The sequence below is a fragment of the Cololabis saira genome, chromosome 18, assembly GCF_033807715.1.
Source record: "Cololabis saira isolate AMF1-May2022 chromosome 18, fColSai1.1, whole genome shotgun sequence".
NCBI lineage: Eukaryota > Metazoa > Chordata > Actinopteri > Beloniformes > Belonidae > Cololabis > Cololabis saira.
Window position 1 is genome coordinate 8,422,421 of NC_084604.1, and position 23,528 is coordinate 8,445,948.

At 44.0% G+C, this 23,528-nt stretch overlaps 1 protein-coding gene across 1 annotated transcript in view; it reads right to left on the reverse strand.

The window, feature by feature from the left end:
- The window catches only part of LOC133418695 (pleckstrin homology domain-containing family G member 3-like), a 36,319-nt gene extending 13,503 nt beyond the window's left edge, over positions 1–22,816 (reverse strand). The window contains exons 1-14 of the mRNA XM_061707520.1: positions 22,648–22,816; positions 17,297–17,766; positions 14,782–14,882; positions 11,383–11,452; positions 11,268–11,314; positions 8,582–8,732; positions 8,339–8,470; positions 5,649–5,831; positions 5,467–5,559; positions 3,724–3,810; positions 1,584–1,617; positions 1,399–1,500; positions 1,277–1,306; positions 63–127 (exon numbers count right to left, since the gene is read on the reverse strand). Of these exons, the coding sequence (XP_061563504.1) occupies positions 63–127; positions 1,277–1,306; positions 1,399–1,500; positions 1,584–1,617; positions 3,724–3,810; positions 5,467–5,559; positions 5,649–5,831; positions 8,339–8,470; positions 8,582–8,732; positions 11,268–11,314; positions 11,383–11,452; positions 14,782–14,882; positions 17,297–17,766; positions 22,648–22,816 (1,734 nt within the window). The remainder of the gene's footprint in view (positions 1–62; positions 128–1,276; positions 1,307–1,398; positions 1,501–1,583; positions 1,618–3,723; positions 3,811–5,466; positions 5,560–5,648; positions 5,832–8,338; positions 8,471–8,581; positions 8,733–11,267; positions 11,315–11,382; positions 11,453–14,781; positions 14,883–17,296; positions 17,767–22,647) is intronic.
- Positions 22,817–23,528: the final 712 nt, after the last annotated feature.

A 23,528-nucleotide genomic window follows, 5' to 3' on the forward strand; every position in this document is an offset into this window, starting at 1 on the left:
TCACTCCAGGGTGGATAATTCAGCAACCACAAAGTCTGTGAGGACGACTCGATGATTATAACTGCATTGTTGATATTTGACAGAAATGTGACGACGTGGCAACGACGGTCTCTTACCTCCACGGATACTGATGGGTCAACAGGAGAAGCCACAGCAGAAGAAGGGCAGCCGCGTGATTGGTTAAAGACAGACAGAACACATTAGAATGGGAGAACATTCAGATCAACATGAATTCAAAACATTTATGTGAATTCAGAACATCTACAGTATATGGATTTAAAACTTCTATGTGATGCAGAACATCCACGTGGATCCAGAACATCCACGTGGATCCAGAACATTCAGGTGGATCCAGAACATTCAGGTGGATCCAGAACATTCAGGTGGATCCAGAACATCCTGGTGGATCCAGAACATCCTGGTGGATCCAGAACATTCAGGTGGATCCAGAACATTCAGGTGGATCCAGAACATTCAGGTGGATCCAGAACATCCACGTGGATCAGGAACATCCACGTGGATCAGGAACATCCACGTGGATCAGGAACATCCACGTGGATCAGGAACATCCACGTGGATCAGGAACATCCACGTGGATCAGGAACATCCACGTGGATCCAGAACTTCGTGGTGGATCCAGAACTTCGTGGTGGATCCACAACATTCAGGTGGATCCACAACATTCACGTGGATCAGGAACATCCACGTGGATCCAGAACTTCGTAGTGGATCCAGAACATTCAGGTGGATCCAGAAAATCCTGGTGGATCCACAACATCCACGTGGATCAGGAACATCCACGTGGATCCAGAACTTTGTGGTTGATCCAGAACATTCAGGTTGATCCAGAACATTCAGGTGGATCCAGAACATCCACGTGGATCAGGAACATCCACGTGGATCAGGAACATCCACGTGGATCAGGAACATCCACGTGGATCAGGAACATCCACGTGGATCAGGAACATCCACGTGGATCAGGAACATCCACGTGGATCAGGAACATCCAGGTGGATCCAGAACATCCAGGTTTTCATGCATCAGTTATTGTTTTTTTTTAAATCAGGATCAAATGAACATGAAATATCTACCTTTCATCAGCTAATGTGTTTGCAGGTTGTTCTCTGAGAGACCTGTGTAGTCACTCCCTGTGGAACGGAGCTCCGCCTTCTGACATAGATGGCACCGATTTTAACAGAAGACATACGAGCCCTAAATGCAGCTCAAAACCTGCCCTGATTCCTGGAAAAACATGCAGCACTGACAATGTATTTACCTTTGTTGCTCTTAAGACATTTGGTTGGCTCTGCAGAGAAAACAATACAAGCCGTTACATTTAAGCATTCATGGAATCAGTAATCAATGATGATCAGTGATCTGGTTAATGAGGGGGACTACCAGACGACCGGCGGCCATGACGAGCATCTTGTGGAAACTCATCAGACTGAGCAGAGCCGGCTTTCTTCAGACGTTCAGGACTCTGGCGAAAGCGGGCCGGGTCTGCAGGAAGACATGATGACATCATCAGCACCAGCCACGGCTACCATGACATCATGAAGAGAAGTACTACGGTCAGAACTCACAGATAGAGTCCATTTCCAGGATGGCCTCCTTAGCCTGGAACACACAGACTGGTTCAGTAAATACGTCCTTCACTGTATACTGGTTCATACTAGTGTATACTGGTACATACTAGTGTATACTGGTACATGTTAGTGTATACTGGTACATACTAGTGTATACTGGTACATGCTAGTGTATACTGGTACATACTAGTGTATACTGGTACATACTAGTGTATACTGGTACATACTAGTGTATACTGGTTCATACTAGTGTATACTGGTACATACTAGTGTATACTGGTACATACTAGTGTATACTGCTACATACTAGTGTATACTGGTACACGCTAGTGTATACTGGTACATACTAGTGTATACTGGTACATGTTAGTGTATACTGGTACATACTAGTGTATACTGGTACATGCTAGTGTATACTGGTACATACTAGTGTATACTGGTACATACTAGTGTATACTGGTACATACTAGTGTATACTGGTTCATACTAGTGTATACTGCTACATACTAGTGTACACTGGTACACGCTAGTGTATACTGGTACATACTAGTGTATACTGGTACATGCTAGTGTATACTGGTACATACTAGTGTATACTGGTACATACTAGTGTATACTGGTACATACTAGTGTATACTGGTTCATACTAGTGTATACTGCTACATACTAGTGTATACTGGTACATACTAGTGTATACTGGTACACGCTAGTGTATACTGGTACATACTAGTGTATACTGGTACATACTAGTGTATACTGGTACATACTAGTGTATACTGGTTCATACTAGTGTATACTGCTACATACTAGTGTATACTGGTACACGCTAGTGTATACTGGTACACGCTAGTGTATACTGGTTCATACTAGTGTATACTGGTACATACTAGTGTATACTGGTACACGCTAGTGTATACTGGTACACGCTAGTGTATACTGGTACACGCTAGTGTATACTGGTACATACTAGTGTATACTGGTTCATACTAGTGTATACTGGTACATACTAGTGTATACTGGTACACACTAGTGTATACTGGTTCATACTAGTGTATACTGGTACATACTAGTATACACTGGTACACGCTAGTGTATACTGGTACACGCTAGTGTATACTGGTACATGCTAGTGTACAGTGTATACACCTGGTATATTCCGGTGTATACTGGTGTATACTGGTGTATTCTGGTGTATACTGGTGTATACTGGTGTATTCTGGTGTATACTGGTGTATACTGGTATATTCCGGTGTATTCTGGTGTATACTGGTGTATACTGGTGTATACTGGTGTATTCTGGTGTATACTGGTGTATACTGGTGTATTCTGGTGTATACTGGTGTATACTGGTGTATACTGGTGTATTCTGGTGTATACTGGTGTATACTGGTGTATTCTGGTGTATACTGGTGTATACTGGTGTATTCTGGTGTATACTGGTGTATACTGGTGTATACTGGTGTATTCTGGTGTATACTGGTGTATACTGGTGTATACTGGTGTATACTGGTGTATACTGGTGTATTCTGGTGTATACTGGTGTATACTGGTGTATACTGGTGTATACTGGTGTATACTGGTGTATTCTGGTGTATACTGGTGTATACTGGTGTATACTGGTGTATACTGGTGTATACTGGTGTATTCTGGTGTATACTGGTGTATACTGGTGTATACTGGTGTATTCTGGTGTATACTGGTGTATACTGGTGTATACTGGTGTATTCTGGTGTATACTGGTGTATACTGGTGTATACTGGTGTATTCTGGTGTATACTGGTGTATTCTGGTGTATACTGGTGTATACTGGTGTATACTGGTGTATACTGGTGTATTCTGGTGTATACTGGTGTATTCTGGTGTATACTGGTGTATACTGGTTTATTCTGGTTTATTCTGGTGTATTCTGGTGTATACTGGTGTATTCTGGTGTATACTGGTGTATTCTGGTATATTCTGGTATATTTTGGTATATTCTGGTGTATACTGGTGTATACTGGGGTACTCTGGTGTATTCTGGTATATTCTGGTATATTTTGGTATATTCTGGTGTATACTGGTGTATTCTGGTGTACACTGGTGTACACTGGTGTACACTGGTGTATACTGGTGTATACTGGTGTCTCTGGTCCCAGACCTTTTGTGGGATGATGGCGTGATGGTTTTCCAGAATGATGCGTTTGATGTGATGAGCCCACAGCTTCTTCTCCTCCACAGACTTTGCCTGAAAAAACAAACAAATGTGAATGAAGACAATTTTTCCACACATTTCTACTCATTTACATCGTTTTTAGTGGGAGACCTGGAGGTCCAAGTGTTACACTGAGCTCCACCTCCGTTGGGATGAACAAAGGAGATGTGGCAGGAACAGGCGTACGCACAGATTCAAACATCTGAACATTTCTGAGCATCTGTACTTTCCCACATTAGGGCGTATGTCATCTTTTAGCATTTAAACTGTGCCGTATTTACAGACGGAGATCTCTGGAGGTGTTCCTGAGTCCATGCAGGGATCTGCAGGAGAGAATCGGGTCTGTGTTTGATGCTGCTACAGGACCAGAACAGGACCTGTTTGTCTCAGGCTGGTGAAGCTCTGTCCATCTGAGAGCTTCCGTCTCTGTGAAATGCTGCTCTATTCTTGCATTTCTGCCCTGTTTCCGCCTGACACCCTGACCTGCCTCTGTGGATCTGCTGCTAGACTCGGATGTTTTCAAAAGCAGCTGAAGACGTTTCCTTTTTTAACAGTTAAATGGTTTTTTTGGGCTTTAAATCTGCCTTGTGAAGCGTTTTGTGACTCGCGGCTGTCCAAGGGGCTACATAAATCAAATGAAGCCCTTACATGCTGCTTGTCTATGCAGTCCTGTCACTGAGCTGCTGATGATTAACCTGTTAGTGTCAGACATGACTCCGCTGGGTTTCCAATTGTGATCAATGTTTTTTCTGCCTTCTGGTGCTCCTTTTTCAACCTTTCAGAGACGAGTTGATTTGCGCGGTCCATTTCCTCCCGAGGTTTGAAGCTCCTTCACGGATGTTGGTGCTACCAGCTAGGTTCCAGCACACTCATGAGACCGATGCTGGTGAGCACCGGTCAGGTAGAGAACCTGACTCTGTCCAAGCGTGCAGAGAAGAACTGACCGAGGTCACTCAGAATATTCATTTGAGATTTTTCCTCTGTTCTCTACGGAAGAGTATTAGGGCCAGGCAGGAGAAAAATAAAAATAATATTTTAGAGGAAGATTTTCGAAAAACCGTCGAGTTTGATGTTGAAATACAATCTCAAGAATTAAGTCGAAATTTCGCCTTTTTTCTCAATATTTCAACTTTATTCACAAAATTTTGACTTTTTTCTCAACATTTCAACTTTTTTCTCAAAATTGTACTTCAACATTAATCTCGACATTACGCCTTTTTTTCAAAGGGGGGGAAGAGGAGGAAGATTTTTTTTCCATTATGCACTTCAAGAAAAAAGTCGAAATGTCGAGATTAATGTTGAAGTACAATTTTGAGAAAAAAGTCGAAATGTTGAGAAAAAAGTCAAAATTTCGTGAATAAAGTTGAAATGTTGAGAAAAAAGGCGAAATTTCGACTTAATTCTTGAGATTGTATTTCAACATTAAACTCGACGTTTCGACTTTTTTCTCGACATTTCGACTTTTTTTCGAAGTGCATAATGGAAAAAAAAATCTTCCTCCTCTAAAATATTATTTTTTATTTTTCTCTTGCCTGGCCCTAATACAGTTCCGTAGGTTCTCTCACTCTGTATTTCTTGTTTCAGTGACAATAAACAGTTGTGGTGCAGGAGAACAATGAGGATGAGTTCAGACAGTAAATGAGAAAGTAAAAGCCGGTGACATCCCCAGCGTGGTGCAGCTCCACTCACCTGGACGGTGTGAGGCTGTTTGGGGTGTTTGTAGTGAGTGACGCTGAAGCTCAGGGAGTCTTTGGCGCTCTCGATCAGCATCAGAGTGGAGCACTGAGGACACAGACGTAAAACACCAGCAGTGAAACTCGTTTTCTCCCCCGTTAAACCCGGTGTCTGCTCGTCTGTTTGCGGTTGCTCACAGAGATGTGCGCCTTGTAGACGTAGTGCTCTCCGCGGCGTTTGGTGATGAGCAGCACGCGGTCCAGCAGGAAGAGCGTCCGCTCATTTTTGGCCCGGTGAACCTTGAAGGTTCCCTCCAGGACTAGCTCTCCGTATGTGGTGAGGTCTGGTCCTTTCCAGTTCAGCAGCAGCGACTGGACCTCCTGAAGGCAGAAAAGCATTCACATTCACTCAGTGTGGTGAATTTTTTTAGCCCCTTTTTCAGTGAGTGAAACGATTTTTTAACTATTTGACTCGAACCTGAATGGAATATTTTTGAATGCCATGAACACATGCAAAAACAAATTATTATCCAGCAATTCACTTTAATACAAAATAACAAAATTAACTGAATAAAATAAATATCTTTCTTAAACAGAAACCTGTCCTGATTAACTTAAAATTGTATAAATGAATATAAAACAATAGAAAGAAAGCAGAACATCCATTCTGTAATAGTGCACATTTTTAGTGCAATAACGTGCAATAAGTGCAAACAGAAAGTCTGTAGAAAACTTGTAAACATATTTGTGCCTCAAAGGCCATGACTGTAGGATACAGTTGTAGTAAAACAGAACAAAATAACTTAGGAACTCAACAGCTCAATGCCATTTTCCACATTTTCTGACTATTTTCTGACTCGAAATGTGTTTAAACAGAGGTATTGTGGGGGGTTATCAGTGAAAAAAGAGAAAAAATGCAGTTCCTCAAAGTGAAAGTCAGTTGATCTCCGTTAACCACAGTGTTAGCATGTCTGGCGTTAGACTTCACATCCACGACAAATGTTCAGAGGAATATTTACCTCAGAAGGTAAAAATAAGAAAGTAAATTAAGAAGCAGTACTTAGCAAGGAAGTCAGTTTTAGTTAGTTGGTTTATTCTGAAATTCTTGGTTTATTCTGAAATTCTGAGTGTGTAAAATGGAATATTTTTTCTTGTTTGGTTCTGGCTGGTTTCAACAATTTAAGTGTTGAATTCCATCACATCTCAGATCATTTTTGTTTAGATTTAGTTATGTTTTAAATTGTAAGGATTGTATTTTATTGTTTATGTGTGCAATGTTGGACCCCAGGAAGAATAGTCTTCACTGCAGTGAGGACTAATGGGGATCCGGAATAAATAAAAAAATAAAAAAATAAAAAATAAAGCAACAAAATTCACGTGCGATGTGTGAACAACAGCTGCATGTCTGTGATGTCAAACGACTGACTTGAGAATAAAAGGCACATCAGGGTAAAATCATTCTAATTTTAAATACAGTTCATCTAAGACGCTACATTAGCATTGGCTGTTTTCGTAGATATTAACCTTCTTTAAGCTTAAGACCATCAAAGCAGCACGAAAGCCCTGGTTCCTTGTTCAACCGTCAGTGTCCTTCGCAGAAATATTTGACTGCTTTTATGACATGTGTCACATAGGCGGCCGCTGCCAACCGGTCAGCTAGCGCTGCTGCAGGTGTGCACCGCTGTGTCCGTGTCGATTTACCGCATCGGCATCACAAGAAAAACAAACTTTGGACAGATCTGATCAGGGGGGGCTTCTTCAGACCACATCTTCTAATGGCACTTTTCCACTAGCACCTATTCAGCACGACTCGTCTCCACGCGGTTTGGCGCTTTCCCACTAGGGATGTAACATGCTGAGTAAATAATTTTTCTGTAACTATTCTGCCGAGGTTCTAATCGGCTGAGTCGGCTGTATCTGACATCATCACACTACAGGCCACCGATTGGTCGGGAGGTTGGCCAATCAGATGTCTGAGTCAGGAAGTGACATAATTTCAAAAGCGACTCGCGGCTTCTTGTTCATTTTTCAACAATTGCGTTGTTTTAAATTTACCGTATTGGCCTGAATACAAGACGGTGTTTTTTGCATTGAAATAAGACTTAAAAAGTGGGGGTCGTCTTACATTCGGGGTCTAGACGTTATACCCATTCACACCACTAGATGGCGCCAGATATCTTTAAAGCGAATGCTAAACTTAACTCCCCAGGCCAAAGCGAACCCATGTCATGAAGAAGAAAAATAAAAAATAGCAGTAAAAAGGAAAAGAGAAGAAAATAAGAGAAGAGATAACAGAAAATGGAGAAACGTAGCGACAATCTGGAGAAAATCTGGTTGAAGATCGGCCAGGTGAACCAGCAGCTGAGGAGAAGTTATGATGCAAACTTCAAGATGATGATTTCAATGAGGCAAAATAACATGCTTTTTCTCTTGAATATATTGTTATAATCATTTGTTTCAGATGTACTAAAATTATTTTCTGTATAGAAATTGAATTTGGTGTTCAAAAAGTCTTTTTTCAAACTTAAGTCTTGAAAAAGGGGGGGTCGCCTTATAATCAGGGTCGTCTTATATTCGGGCCAATACGGTATATCAAATAAATGCTACAGAACAAGCAGCAGATATATCAACTCATCCATCTTCTCCATCTTTGGAGCCTTTACTTCTTCGTTTGTGTTGCACATTCGAGTACGTCACAGCAGCTTCACTCCAACCCGCCTACCTCTGATCTGGGTATTGAAAAGAAACGAGGGCAAGGCGAGTCGAGTCGAGACGGGCTGAGTAGGTACGAGTGTAAAAGCGCCAATAGATTCATGTTAGTTTGAATCTTAACCCCAGGAACTGGTCCAGCGTAAATTCATGTGACACGTCAGCGTGGCGTCTTTGACCTGCAGTCTGACGGCGTGCTCGTGCTTCCTCTTCATGTCGTTGATGTACCAGGCCACCCGGGTCATGGTGTAGATGGCCTCCTCCACAACCTCGTAGCCCTCCTCCTCAGGGTCAAAGTGCTTGGCGATCTCCTACAACACAAGAGAAACCAGTGAACATGAGGACACAGAGGAGCTCCAGAACCAACAAACCAGCGGGCTCAGCGGTGAACACGAGCTCACGATGGCCCTGTGTGTGTGTACCTGGAGCAGAAGGTGGTATTTGAGGATCCTCTGGACAGGTTTGAGTAGGTATGAACCCAGAGGCAGCGAGCGCTTAAACGACGCCTGGCGGTCCCGAAAGAACTTGGCCAGAGATTTGTTCCTCATGCAGTCCGTCAGCGCTGCAACAGAGCTGCAACAGGCCGGTAAACGAAAAGGTGTGAATGGTGTTACACTGCAATTCAACAGGTGTGAATGAGTGTGAGCAGGTAAAACAAGTGGTACCATGGACAAAAAAGAAAACAATGTAGATGTAAATGGGAACAGAGAGATTTATGGAAGTGGCGGCCAGGTGTGAACCAAAAGGTGACCAGTGTTTAAAAAACGAAACTGTAAAGATGAATGAAAACGTCTGAGGGAGAAAAAACTGATGAAAACAATGAAGGAATCAAGGTGAGAAGAACGGGTCACAAATAGGATCAGAACTTCCCGTAGGACTCCCCTGGTTTCAGTTTTACTAGTCCTGGTTTCAGATCTACAAGTCCTGGTTTCATCTCTGTCAGTCCTGGTTTCAACTCTGTTATTCCTGGTTTCAGTTCTGCTAGTCCTGGTTTCAGGCCTGGCAGCATTGAGTACAAGTGGGTGGGAATCCAGTTTGACCAGATGGGAATAGGGAGTGAAGAGGTAATAAGCAAATGTGGATGGAGGAACTAACCCTAACCCAAATCAAAATCAGAAGAAGAAACTGGTGTGAACAGGTGTAAAGAGGTCTGCAAGAGAACTGAAGCAACAAGCCCGAACTAAAAACCACTGCAGGAAGTTACACAACACTGTCTTCCCATTTCTTGTTCAGAGCCTCCAGGTGGAGAAGCAGCGACAGGTAAGTTGTAGAATTCATGATTATCATGACAGGCTCGTGTCAGTCGCTGCAAATGTTTAATATTACTGCTTAATTGTCGTTGAGGTACACTAGTTAGAATTACGTCCCTGAAACCCAAACCGTACGACACTCTGACTGAACCTCTGTCATGTATGTAAAGAGAGGAGCATGTAGACCTCAAGTCTGTCTGGTACCAGATCAGTACTGAGTGTCAGCTGATACCTGGACCCCACGTAACAGAATCAGTATCAAGGGAATTTATAGTGCGGGAGATAACCAAAACAATCGTTCAGTTTGTGATACAAGCATGAAATTTGGTACACACATAGCCAAAGGCATTCCAAAAATAATTGGATGTGGAGCCATCGTGAATTTTCAACATGGCACCCATGGCAGCCATTTTTCAAAATGGACGTCAGAAACAACTCTTTTTATATCACTTGGGGACATAATATGATATTTTAGACATATCTACCACATATAGTACTTGGTAGATGTCTCTTGGATAATTGAAAAGTTGTCATTTAATATTCAAGATGGCCACCATTTTTTAAAGATGGCAGCCATCATTTGTGTGACTGTTTGATATGGATGATCTTGGTGTGTAATCAAATCATTATTTGTAATGCAGAAATCAAATTTGAAACATTGGAATTGGCAAGAAGCTTCCTTCTACCTCAAAACTGAACATGACAACTGTTTCTTTCATGATAACAGCCATATTAGCCAAAATAAAATATATACCGTAATTTCATGAAAATAGATCTATTATACATAAAAACAAACTTTGACCCAAAAATTATCCTCATATATGCAAGAACTGAACCATCCAATGAATGGATAAGTAATAGAGTGGATGTTGAAGCTCAGCCAGGGCAAACTGGCAACTCATTTCAACTAATCACTCATTAGAAAACACTTGTTTCTGGCGTCCATTTTGAAAAATGGCTGCCATGGGCGTCATGTTGAAAATTCATGATGGCTCCACGTCCATATCTTTTGGGGATACCTTTGGCTATTTGTGTACCAAATTTCATGCTTGTATCACAAACTGAACAATTCCTATACATTTTATAGCTAAACAGCTGGACTAGTAAGGAAGATCTGGTACGAGGTAATCTTGTATGAAACCGGTTTAAACAAAATGGAAAAGAGGACTAACCAGCTCAGGTGAAAGTCAAGAGTGGACATATAGAAACAAGGTGTGAACAGGTGTGAACAGCTGTGAAGATGTGTGAACAGATGTGAAGAGGTGTGAACAGATGTGAACATGTGTGAACAGATGTGAACAGGTCTGCACTTGTGTGAAGAGGTTTGCACATACTGTATGTTAAGAGGTCTGTCCAGATGTTAAGAGGTGTGAATAGGACTGTACAGATGTAAACAGGTGTGCTCTGAACAGCTATGAAAAGGTCTGAACAGGTGCAAAGAAGTTTGCACAGAGGTAAACAAGTGTCAACGGGTGTGAAGGGTTCTGCACAGATGTGAACAGATGTGAACGAAGGGTTCTGAACAGGTGTGAACAGATGTTAAAGAGTGAAAACAGGCCAGAACAGTACAGAACAAGTAATATTGAAAATCAGATCAGAGTAGATTTAAACCAATGTGAACAAGTGGAATACACCTGTAACATGTTTGTTTATAAAATGGGGGGAAATCAGGAGTGGACAAGATAAAAAAGGTGTAAACCGATCTAGACGTGTGAACAGATGGAGAGCATGTCTCAACAATTCTGAACAGGTATATTCAGCAGTATTTGTAAACCGGGGGATTTTCCCAGGATAGAACAGGTGTGTTTCCGTATTAGTGTGTATCATGAGGAACTGTGGACAACCTGGAAGGACTCACTTGGGGTAGTTGGTGCAGTACTGCGTGTAGATCTCGAAGCATTCGCTCTGAAACAGATAACCTCGGTCAAACAGCTGGATGTGAACGCTGATGACATCACCAACCTCCACCTCACCTTCATGACGAAGCACCTGGCCACGGCAACAGGGTCGTTGTCACACATGTCCAGGTCCTGCAGCAGCTCGCTGTGGACAGGAAACATTGTTACCGTAACAAACACTGTATTTTGTACTTTGAATTTCTCTTTCAGAATAGAAAATTACTGAAATACTTTCCGGGATCTATGAGGCGATTTCACGATACAGGAAGTGTCTGAACCGTAGTGAGTGCTGATGTGGAACGGTGACACAGATGTGGAACGGTGACGCAGATGTGGAACGGTGACGCAGACGTGGAACGGTGACGCAGATGTGGAACGGTGACGCAGATGTGGAACGGTGATGCAGATGTGGAACAGTGACGCAGATGTGGAACAGTGACGCAGATGTTGACGCAGACGTGGAACGGTGACGCAGACGTGGAACGGTGACGCAGACGTGGAACGGTGATGCAGACGTGGAACGGTGACGCAGACGTTGACGCAGATGTGGAACGGTGACGCAGATGTGGAACGGTGATGCAGATGTGGAATGGTGATGCAGATGTGGAACAGTGACGCAGACGTTGACGCAGATGTGGAACGGTGACGCAGATGTGCAACTGTGACGCAGACGTGGAACGGTGACGCAGACGTGGAACGGTGACGCAGACGTGGAACGGTGACGCAGATGTGGAACGGTGACGCAGATGTGGAACGGTGACGCAGATGTGGAACAGTGACGCAGATGTGGAACAGTGACGCAGATGTTGACGCAGATGTGGAACGGTGACGCAGATATGGAACGGTGACGCAGACGTGGATGGGTGACGCAGACATGGAAAGGTGACGCAGACGTGGAACGGTGACGCAGACGTGGAACGGTGACGCAGACGTGGAACGGTGACGCATACGTGGAACGGTGACGCAGACGTGGAACGGTGACGCAGACGTGGAACGGTGACGCAGACGTGGAACGGTGACGCAGACGTGGAACGGTGACGCAGACGTGGAACGGTGACGCAGATGTGGAACGGTGACGCATACGTGGAATGGTGATGCAGATGTGGAACAGTGACGCAGACGTTGACGCAGATGTGGAACGGTGACGCAGATGTGGAATGGTGATGCAGATGTGGAACGGTGACGCAGATGTGGAACGGTGACGCAGACGTTGACGGAGATGTGGAACGGTGACGTAGATGTGGAACTTCTTAGGCTCTAGATGGTTTAGTCAACAGAGACAACAATCTCCACTATTTCAGGGAAGTTTTGTGGTTTTTTCAGAAGCCCAGAGATCATCTGAGTCGAAACAGCAACTTGCAGCTGGATCTTTTCAGGTCAACGGTGGAACAGGGTTGGTGTTAAAGAAGTTAAAGAAGTTTAGAAGAAAACATGCCTTTTCACACTTTCACACTTTTTCTGTTAAAACTTTCCACAAATGTTGTTTCTGACAAACAGTTGTTGTGTAACTTTGGACAGTCAAAGAAATATTTCAAACACACACTGAACACCACAGCAAACCACACACTGCAACCGGGCGGTGCTGGTCTGGAGATCAGACTCACCCTCAGAGGAGCTTGGAATGAACCTGGAGAATGTTGAAGAAAACTTTTATGGACTATGGACTCAGGTTTCATCCATTAGGAACACACGTTTCCCCCGACCACAGAAATAAACCTGTCTAGTATGTAAGTGTGAAACGGGTTCTGGTACCACGATCAGTCCCAGAGAAGTCATAAAGTAGACCAGATACACCAATGCTTCCCCTCCTTCAGACCCTCAGCAGTCTGGAATCATCAACAGTTGCTACAAAAACTGGACCTGATCAGGATCCAGACCCTGTTTCTCCAAGAGAGACGGTCCACAGAACCAACCTGCCACATGTCAATGTCAGAGTAAATAAAGATAAATCTGAGAAAACCTTCCACTTTTAGAGCTCAGAACTGTTTGGATTCATGAAGTTTGAACCTAAACACTAGAAAACCATCCTAGAACATCTAAACACTTACTGGGCCGAGATTGGAACTATAAAACGAATTTAATTCAATATAAAAGTCCCTAAATGTGTGAATTCCTCTCTAACAGAACAGGTCTGGGTTCTGGCGCCTCCATGTGGACCAGCTTTTGAGCTGTGGGTGTTTGTTCGAGGCCATATCTCAGGAACGATAGTGGATCTGGATGATTGACAGCTCTGTGGAATCTACACCGCCGGTCGGATCAATGACCCGTTCACAAATCCACATTAGGATTTTTTATTTAGTTTTTAAAACCTTAAAACCTTTAAAACCCTAAAAAAACCCTTCTGTCGACACGTTTACAGGTTTCATTTCCGTTTCATTTTCATTTCCACTCCGACGTGGCCAAAGTTTTGTTCGGTCTTACGTCCACTGAATGTTAACATTTTCCACGAGGAGACAACTTCAGATATTACACATGTTTTAATACGTTTCAGATCCTTGCAGATGTCAACTCACATACTCAGATGAGAGATCAATGATTAACCTGTTACTAAAATGTTTCCAATGCGTGATCTGGAGGTGACGTTTAATCCTGGAGACTGGGACAAGATCTGCAGCGGGACTTTTCCTAAATGTACCTCAATCTCTATACATGAACAGAACTTTAAATTTTTTCACAGGACTTACTACACTCCTGTTCGCCTCCAGAAAATGTTCCCTGACACTTCCAACCTCTGTTATAAATGTAAGACACACAAAGGTACATTTATCCATTTGTTTTGGTCATGTGACCACATCCAGATTTTCTGGAAGGGGGTTCACTCTGTAATCCAGGAGGTCCTTGGTAAACGGCTCTCGCTGACTCCTTCTTTCTTTTTACTTAACCATGTTTCTCCAGACAATTTTTTGGACACGGACAACAAATCTCTGTTGATAATTCTTTTGTTCCTAGCTAAAATATGTATCCTCCTGCGGTGGTCCACTCCCCAGGTCCCTACAGTCGACATGTGGATGTCACAGATTTCTGCTCTTATTCCTCTTGAGAAGTTGACCCATGACCTTAATCACAAATCGGACAAGTTTGGGACGATCTGGGAACCATTGCACTCCTTCTTACAGAAGCCTTAACTCAGCTTCTGCTCCTGAAGGATGAGGACTGCCTATTTTTTCTTTCACTTATCCCATGTATGTGCTCTTCGTTTACCTGTCTCTTAATTTACCTATTTTACTTATTCATTTTATGCATACGTATCGCGCAGCGCTTTCTGTTGGTTTGGGGTGGGGTTTTTTTTTCTTTTAATTTTATTTTTGTGTTTTGTTGTATCTCATTTTGTTCTGTTCTAATGTTTGTACACATAAAATTGAAAAACCAATAAAAAGAGTATTAAAAAAAAAAAAGTTTCCAATGAGGAGATGAATGATGAATCATCATAATTGATACATTTACACATGTACACTGCAAAAGCTGCCCCCTCACCTGTTGAACTCATAGATGTCCTCGATGTTTCCAAAGAGAGCGCAGACCTGCTCGGGACGGATGGATAGATCTGACTGATCGATGATGTGAGCCAGATAATCCTGCAGGGAGATGAAACACAGACCAATAAACCTGATCTCCTGTTGTCCCTGTTGGGTCTGCTGTGCATAGGTTCCTCCAGCAGGGGGCAGAAAACCTCTACTGAGACCACTGTAATCTCATTACTTCTGGTCTCCACGGAGATTAAATGATCAGCTGCTGGTTGATGACTGAGGTCTGTGCAGAGTCTGTAATTATTACTGTTGTTTAGTAAGAAGTTGTCATGTTTACAATATTACAACTATGATTAGTAGTAGCTGCGCCAGGAGGCTGCAGCGATCACTCAGGTGGCCTGTGCCATGACCCCCCCCCTCTCCACACATGCTAGTAAGATGTGGTTAAAGTGCTGAGTATGTTGCTGTCCTCTGTGCTGAGGTGGGTTTTGCACCTTCACACTGTCTTTAGACAGAGTGAAGGGTTCAGTTCCTCAGTTCTGGGTTGTGGTTTGAGGTCAGTCATTGATCCTGACCATGACACAACCGGTTAATCCATCTTAACCAGTTAATTATAGTCTGACATCCAGCTGCTGTCACAGCAGAGTGACGGAGGAGGAGTTGCCCTTCACCTGCTCATGTACACGCACGCATGCACGCACACACGCACACACGCACACACGCACACACGCACACGCACACGCACACGCACACGCACACGCACACGCACACGCACACGCGCACGCGCACACGCACACGCACACGCACACGCACACACACACACACACACACAGGGTTTTTAAAGAATTTATTTGTAAATTATGGTGTAAACTAAGTATTTGGTCAGTGATGTCAGAGGTCACACGTTTCTTGCAGGTCTTCGCCAGGTCTCTCCACACTGGTACTTTGGCCAGGTCGTCCGTGCAGACCAGTGATGTTTTGGGGCTGTCGCTAGGCAACAAGGACTTTCAACTCCTTCCACACATTTTCTGTTGGGTTGGGGTCTGGACATTGGCTAGTTGAGCTTCTATCTAAAATCTAGAATATCTATCCCTGAAATCTAAAATATTTGAATTTCAAAAGTACCTGTAACAAGACTATCCAGTTTTTAATGTATTTCACTGGCTCAAGCTGTTTCAAGGACCTTGAAATCCTTGTTACGGAGCCACACCTCTCGATACATGGCCCCATTCATTTTTTTCCTTACACGGATCAGTCGCCCTGGTTCCTTTGAGGAAAAACATCCCAAAAGCTTGATGTTTCCACTCCCATGCTTCACAGTAGGGATGATGTTCCTGAGATAGAAATCAGCGTTCTTCTTCCTCCAAACATGACAAGTTGTGTTTCTACCAGCTTGGTTTCATCTGACCATATAACGTGTCTGTGGAGATTCATTTATCCAGGTAGAAAGTTCTTCTAAAAAGGATTTTATTTTAAAAACACTGGACTTAAAACATACTTAAAAACACAACACGTTTCGGTGTTCATCCAAACACCTTCATCAGTTGTTTGGTCCACAGGAAGTGGCTCTGGCAGTTATAGACACAAAGGAGTCACACCGAAACGTCTTGTGTTTTTAAGTATGTTTTAAGTCCAGTGTTTTTAAAATAAAATCCTGACCATATAACATTCTCCCAATCCTCTTCTGCATCGTCAAAATGCTCTCTAGCAAACTCCAGACGGGCCTGGACATGTCCTGTCTTCTGCAGGGGGAACGTCTGGCCCTGCAGGATCTGAGTCCCTGATCGTAGTATGTTACTGATGGTTCCTTTGTTACTCTGGTCCCAGCTCTGCAGGTCCCCGTGTGGTTCTGGAAACTTTACTCGCCGTTCTTGTGATCATTTTTACCCCACGGGGTGAGATCTTGGTCGAGCCCCAGGTGGAGGGAGATTAGTCTTGTATGTCTTCCATTTTCTTACTGTTGATGTATTCACAGCAGCGTGCTTGGCTATTGTAGACTCAGTGTTTCCAGCCTGGTGCAGGTATAAAGTTTTCTTCCTGGTGTCCTTCTATAGTTCTTTGGTCTTGGCCATGGTTGAGTTTGGAGTCTGACTGTTTAAAATTGTGGACAGGTGTCTTTTACACAGGTAACGAGTTCAAACAGGTGCCATTTATACAGGCACTGAGTGGAGCTTCTTAAAGAAGACGTTACAGAAATCTTGCTTGTTTGTTCCTGACCAAATACTTATTTTCCACCATAATTTACAAATTAATTCTTTCAAAATCCTACAATGTGATTCCCTGGATTTTTTTCTCATTTTGTCTCTTAGTTGAAGTGTACCTGTGAAGATTACAGACCTCTCTCATCTTTCAGTGGAGAGGAAGTAGGAGAACTTGCAAATCAGTGATTGACTATACATATGTATATGTATACACTCCTCACTTGTGTCTCCTCACTTGTCTCCTCACCTTTCTCCCCTGAATCTCACTTGGACTCAGTAGTGTTCTGACGACGCAGCTGCTGAGGTTGTTCCTTCACTCACCTCTATGATCATCCGCAGGTCTCTGACGTACATCCTCTCCGTCTCAATGATCTCCATGACAACGCGGTCCAGGTAGGTCAGCTGGGGGTTGGGCGCCATGCTGCCGATGATGAAGGGCGACGCCTTTTGCCGGCGGCTGGAGGCCCTGCTCGCCGTCCACGTTGTGTTGTTGATGTTCTGATTGTGAACGAAGCTCTGCCTCTTCCTCTCAGGGGGCAGGCCCGGCCCCTCCTCGTGTGCAGCGCCCCCCGCCGGCCTCAGGTTCTGGTTGAGGTCAACGTCTGAGGATCCTGCAGACAGCTCAGGGGGGGCCGCGTTCTCGTCTCTGGAGGACCCAGAGCCCGTGGACACCGTGGAGATCAAGCTCAGTGGGCGGTGGCTGGATGGCAGCAAGTCGGACGAGTCGGAGGGCGTGGCTGATGAAGCCCGCTCATCGCTGCTAATGGAGGCGATGGAGAGGCGAGGCGACTCTGAGAAGAAAGAGGAGGGAAATTATGTTAAATCACTATGAAAAAAACTAGCAAACTAGGAATTACCACACGATGTGGACATCCTGAGGGTTCCCATACCACACGGTTGAGATAAACTTTCATGATTAACGTCCCAAAGTAACTAGCAAAGTAACCAAACTTTCACAATAAAAGTCCTGTGATAACTGAGCCTCCACTGACACTTTCACAGTAAAAGTCTCATAACTTAGCTTCATCTATCACAATTTCACAGTAAAAGCCCTGCAATAACTGGGCTTCTATTGTTAGACTTTCACAATATAAGAGTTATGATAAATTATCTTCTACTCTTACACTTTCATAATAAAAGGCCGTGACTGTTCTGTTTTTAAACTTTCACAGTAGTATCCTGGTATAATAACATTTCTACTGAGCTTCTTCAACCATCTAAATGACTGCAGACTTTCAGAGCTAAGGTCCTAAAATCACTTCAGTTTTCATGTCAAATTTCTATGATTAAAGTCCTGAACCCAGTGATTTGCTTCTTTTGTAGAGAAAACCATCCAAATACAAGTCCTGTGATGATTGAACATCTAGAATCAAACTTAAGGTAAACTCTCACAACAAAAGTCATGATCACTGAGCCCCTTGTATTGCAAGACTTTCAAAATAACAGTCTCACAATTAAAGATATTCACTGTCAGACTTACACAATAAAGGTCCTCTGATAACTATTCTTCTTTTACGATGATTTCAGACTTTCACACTAAAAGTCCAGATGACATGAACAGTTTTTTTAGTGTCAGGTTTCACAGTAAAAGTCTTTACGGTCATGAATTAGTGATTACTGAGCTACTTCTTCTGAAACACCTTCACAACACAGGGTATATGGTAACTGAGATTCTAATGTCAGACTGACAGAAGACTTTCAATATAAAAGTCTTAGTAGACTGGTTGAAGTCCCACCCAGTTGGGTGGGACTTTCTGCCAAAGCACTCACCTGGTTTGAGTCTTATCTAAAAGACAGGGACTATTTTATGTCTTTAGGCAGCAACAAAGATACCATGAAGAGTTCCCCATGGTTTCATTTTCATAACACATGGTGGTATTTATTTTTTATTCCACTTTATTTCTGTGATCACTGAGATTCTACTGAACTCTTTCAAAAAAAAAAAAGCTCAGGTACCAGTTTAGGACCAGGATGTGAACGATTGTCCAGGTCCAGATTAGGACCAGCAGCTCTGTCCACCACCCAAACGCCACTCTAACGTTCACCGGATATTTATTCAGGTGTGTCAGTTTCTGCCTTCTGCCTTTGTCAGGATCAGTTTCACCACTCTATGATTGACATTTGGCAAACACGCCCCCTGGCTGTGATTGGAGGAGCTGCAGCTGGAGCCGTGTAAACTGCACTGTGAGCTGTAGGTGGCGCCAAAGGAGCAGATTTGTTTCTCAAATGACCAAGCTTATGTAATATCCTCAGAAAATAGTGGTTATTTCAGCTAATATATCAAAAATAAGCTTACAAACTGCCTCTTTAACATGATACCCATAAATGCAAAGAAAGATTAATGAAATAAGATAAAAGATAAAATGCAATACTATATACAACGGTAGCTGGTATTTATGTACAAGCATACACCGTACGTATTAAGGATGAAGGGTTGTGGAGATTGCATAAATGAGTCCATGAGCAGCGTTTTCTTTTGAAAACCCACCGGATTCTGTCTGTCTGACTCCTTTCAGTTTAGAAGCAGTTACGCACCACAATAAACCTGAAAATATCTCCTTAAGCTGCCACTTTATCGCGGAGGAGTCTTTGTGTTCCAACCATTTTGGGAGCCACACAGAGCACAACTCCAAAAAGCCCCAATGTTGACAAAGAACATGGATCCTCTTTTTTTCAGTTATTTGTTTTATTTTATGTCGTGTGCAAATGTTTTATATATACTATAGTATTTATATATACATTTTTTAGCACTCACTGATGGCACTTTATTTCGTTGTTATATAACAATGACAATAAAGCTCTAATCTATCTAATGGGTCCGGCTGGGCACGGTCCACAGAGATAACCTCTTTCCAAGGGCTCCCCATCGGTGGTAGGTGCCATGGGACCAGGTGCAATGCTAGCAGGGTGGTGCCCGAAGACGGAGACCCTGTTGGTCTGGTCCTCGGCTCCAAAAGCTGGCTCTGGGGACGTGGAACGTCACCTCTCTGGTGGGGAAATTACCCCTGCTGGGGGAGTTTGATGCTCATGTGGCCAGGGACAGTGAGACCTGGAAGGGTGTGATGAGGAGGAACGGCCCGTCCCACCAAGTGATGCTCTGTGCTCGTCACAGATTGTCCATAACTAACACCATGTTCAAACATCAGGGTTTTCACGTGTCCACTTGGCACCAGGACACCCTAGGACGCAGATCAATGATCCACTTCGTTGTCATGTCATCGGTCTTGCAGCTGCATGTCTTGGACACTCGGGTGAAGACGGGAAACTGATCCCCACTGATCACCACCTGGTGGTGAGTTGGCTCTGATTGTGGGGGAAGAAGCCAGTCAGACCTGGTATGCTCGTCTGGTGGAGTCCCCTGTCAGAGAATTCCCATCTCCAGCACAGCCTCAGCCATGGTGGCCTACGATCCGCTCCACCGTTGTCGAGGCAGCTAACCGGAGCTGTGGCCGGAAGGCGGACGGTGCTGATCTCGGCGGTAATCCCAAACACGCTGGGGGACACCAGCAGTGAGGGATGCCATCATGCTGAAGGAGGAGTATCGGGCATTTTGGCCTGCGGGACTGTGGAGGCAGCTGATAGGTACCTGCAGGTTAGGCACTGCACAGCCTTGGCCTGCAGCACTGCTAGCCATCTGCTAGCCTGTCGATGCTAGCCCTCTGCTAGCCTGTTGATGCTAGCAATCTGCTAGCCTGCAGCACTGCTAGCCCTCTGCTAGCCCTCTGCTAGCCTGTTGATGCTAGCCATCTGCTAGCCTGCAGCGCTGCTAGCCTTCTGCTAGCCTGTTGATGCTAGCAATCTGCTAGTCTGTTGATGCTAGCCCTCTGCTAGCCTGCAGCGCTGCTAGCCCTCTGCTAGCCATCTGCTAGCCTGTCGATGCTAGCCCTCTGCTAGCCTGTTGATGCTAGCAATCTGCTAGCCTGCAGCACTGCTAGCCCTCTGCTAGCCCTCTGCTAGCCTGTTGATGCTAGCCATCTGCTAGCCTGCAGCGCTGCTAGCCTTCTGCTAGCCTGTTGATGCTAGCAATCTGCTAGTCTGTTGATGCTAGCCCTCTGCTAGCCTGCAGCGCTGCTAGCCCTCTGCTAGCCCTCTGCTAGCCTGTTGATGCTAGCCATCTGCTAGCCTGCAGCACTGCTAGCCTTCTGCTAGCCTGTTGATGCTAGCAATCTGCTAGCCTGTTGATGCTAGCCCTCTGCTAGCCTGCAGCGCTGCTAGCCAGTCTGGTAGCCTGTTGATGCTAACTAGGTAACATTAGCCTCCATCAGGTTGTGTTGAACAAAAACAAAAAGGTATCCAATGTTAAAAGAAGCTGATTGATTAGAGATGCTTAATATGAGTTTCACAGACTGCTCATGTGTTTAAAAGGCTGACAAGTGTGTTATGTGGACTTGACTTGGACTCGAGTGACTCCAGACCGGACTCGGATAAAACACTAGCATCCATCTTAATAACAAATTTAAATCATTGTCGGTATATTGGGTAATTTATTTAGTGTTTAATGTATAAAACCTTTTTTGGATTATAGGGTGGTGCAGAGGTGTCATGATCAGGAATGAGAGCATCAAGCTTCTCCTCTGACGTTGTAGATCTCCACGGTAACAGACTTGTGGAAGCCTCCAAATGACCAAAAACCAAATACAAATTTTATTTGGATTCCCGGTTTTGAAAAGCTACAAAAATGTCTTACTTGACTTCACCGTGGAAACAACTGCTGCTAAAATGAAAACCTCCTTTGCCCAGGTACCTCAAGGTGGCGCACAGGGTGAGCAGACTGGGCAACCAGGAGCTGAGCACAGTCCCTAGTGGTCTGTAGAGGAACTGCAGGTCTGGATCAATAATCTGGTGGTCAGGAGAAGTGCAGGTCTGGATCTAGTTCCTTGTCAACAGGAAAAGAAGTGCAATATTCCTGCTTCCTGGAATGAATCAGCTCGGCATTGACAGCAGCTTTATGGTCTTGTGAAGCGAGACCCTGACCCGGTAGAAGCAGAGATCCCACCGATACTCTCCTGAGACTGGGTTCTGTATGTGAATAAAGCCCAACATGCTGTAAGCCGTGTGGCTGGGGCGGTTCTGTAACAGAGACTCAGCTGGACTCACTCTGCAGCAGGGAGGAGCAGCGCCTGTTTGAATGAAAACAGATCCCAGTCCGTTGGCTGCCGGCGAGGCGTTCACTGACCCTGCAGGAAGTGGGGGAGTTTACTACCGATAAGGGCGGACCAGTCAGAGCTCAGAGTTTACTTTCAAACAGCTGCAAGCAGTTGGAGCTGCAGGAAGAACACTGACAGAACCAGAACCAAAGCAGAAACAGCATCAGAATCAAAACCAGCATCAAAACCAGAACCAGCTCTGTAACTCGAAGCACAGCCAGAACCAACATCATAACAAGGACCAGAATCAGATCCAAAACCAGAATCAGAACCACAACAAACTTCAAAACCAGAACCGGTACCAGCTCCATAAGTCAAAGCACAGCCAGAAACAGCACCAGAACCAGTACCAGCATCAAAATACGCATCAGAACCAGTACCAGCATCCCACCCATGTAGAAAGCGTTGTGTTCGTGCATATATAAATTCAGCCTTACACTTCCTACTCCTGTTGCCATGGAGACGCATTCATCTTGATGTTTACAGTGAAAACAGCTGATGAAGTCCAGTTTAGACCAGACTCACCAAACCAGCGCCGAACGTACACCCGTCTGACCCGTCGCTCCTCCACGGTGGTCTTGAAGGAGATCTTCACCTGCTCCTCTGAACACGAACACCTCACCACGGCAACATCTCCTCCTCCTCCTCCTCCTCCTCCGGCCAGACTCCTCCACAGACTCCTCTGATACCCCATCACCTCTGAACGGTGCGACACAAAAACCTCCTGCAGCTTCAAAGACACCTGAATGCTCCACGAGGACAAACCAGAGGAATAACTGGAATCCTGCAGGAATCAGAAGAGGAGCTCTGGAAGGAGGGACCACAGGAGGAGGAGGAGTTGAAGGAGGGTCCTGGGCCTTTTGAAATCAAGGCTTAAAACCTATTTATTTAGAATACCCAGTAGTGTGGTGACACTTTTTATTCTTTTTTTAATTCTATTTTATTTTTTGCTCTGTCTTATAATTGTATGTTCTATTTCTGTATGTTTTATTCTGTAAAGCACTTTGGCTCACCTAGAGGTGACTGTAAAGGGATATATAAATAAAGTACATTTACATATAAAGACTAAACAGCAGAAGGATAAAGTCTGTGATCTTCAGATCTTTGCAGTTACAGAAACATGCAGCACATCAAACAAAAGTGAAAAATCTCAGTTTTAACCATTTAAAGACTAGAAATGCAAGTTTTTAACATTTAAGCCAAAACGGATTCGACACCTTTATTGATACTCTTACATATTTACATATTTATCATTCATCAGGAGGATGTTGGTGAAGCTGACGTCCATCATGGACGGCCCACATCACTCACGTATTTTGGTCTACATTTTTAATGCTTTTCACTGAAGCTATTTGGCAAACGTTTATTAATTTTTTGTTGTTTCATATTATTGAAACTGACCATTT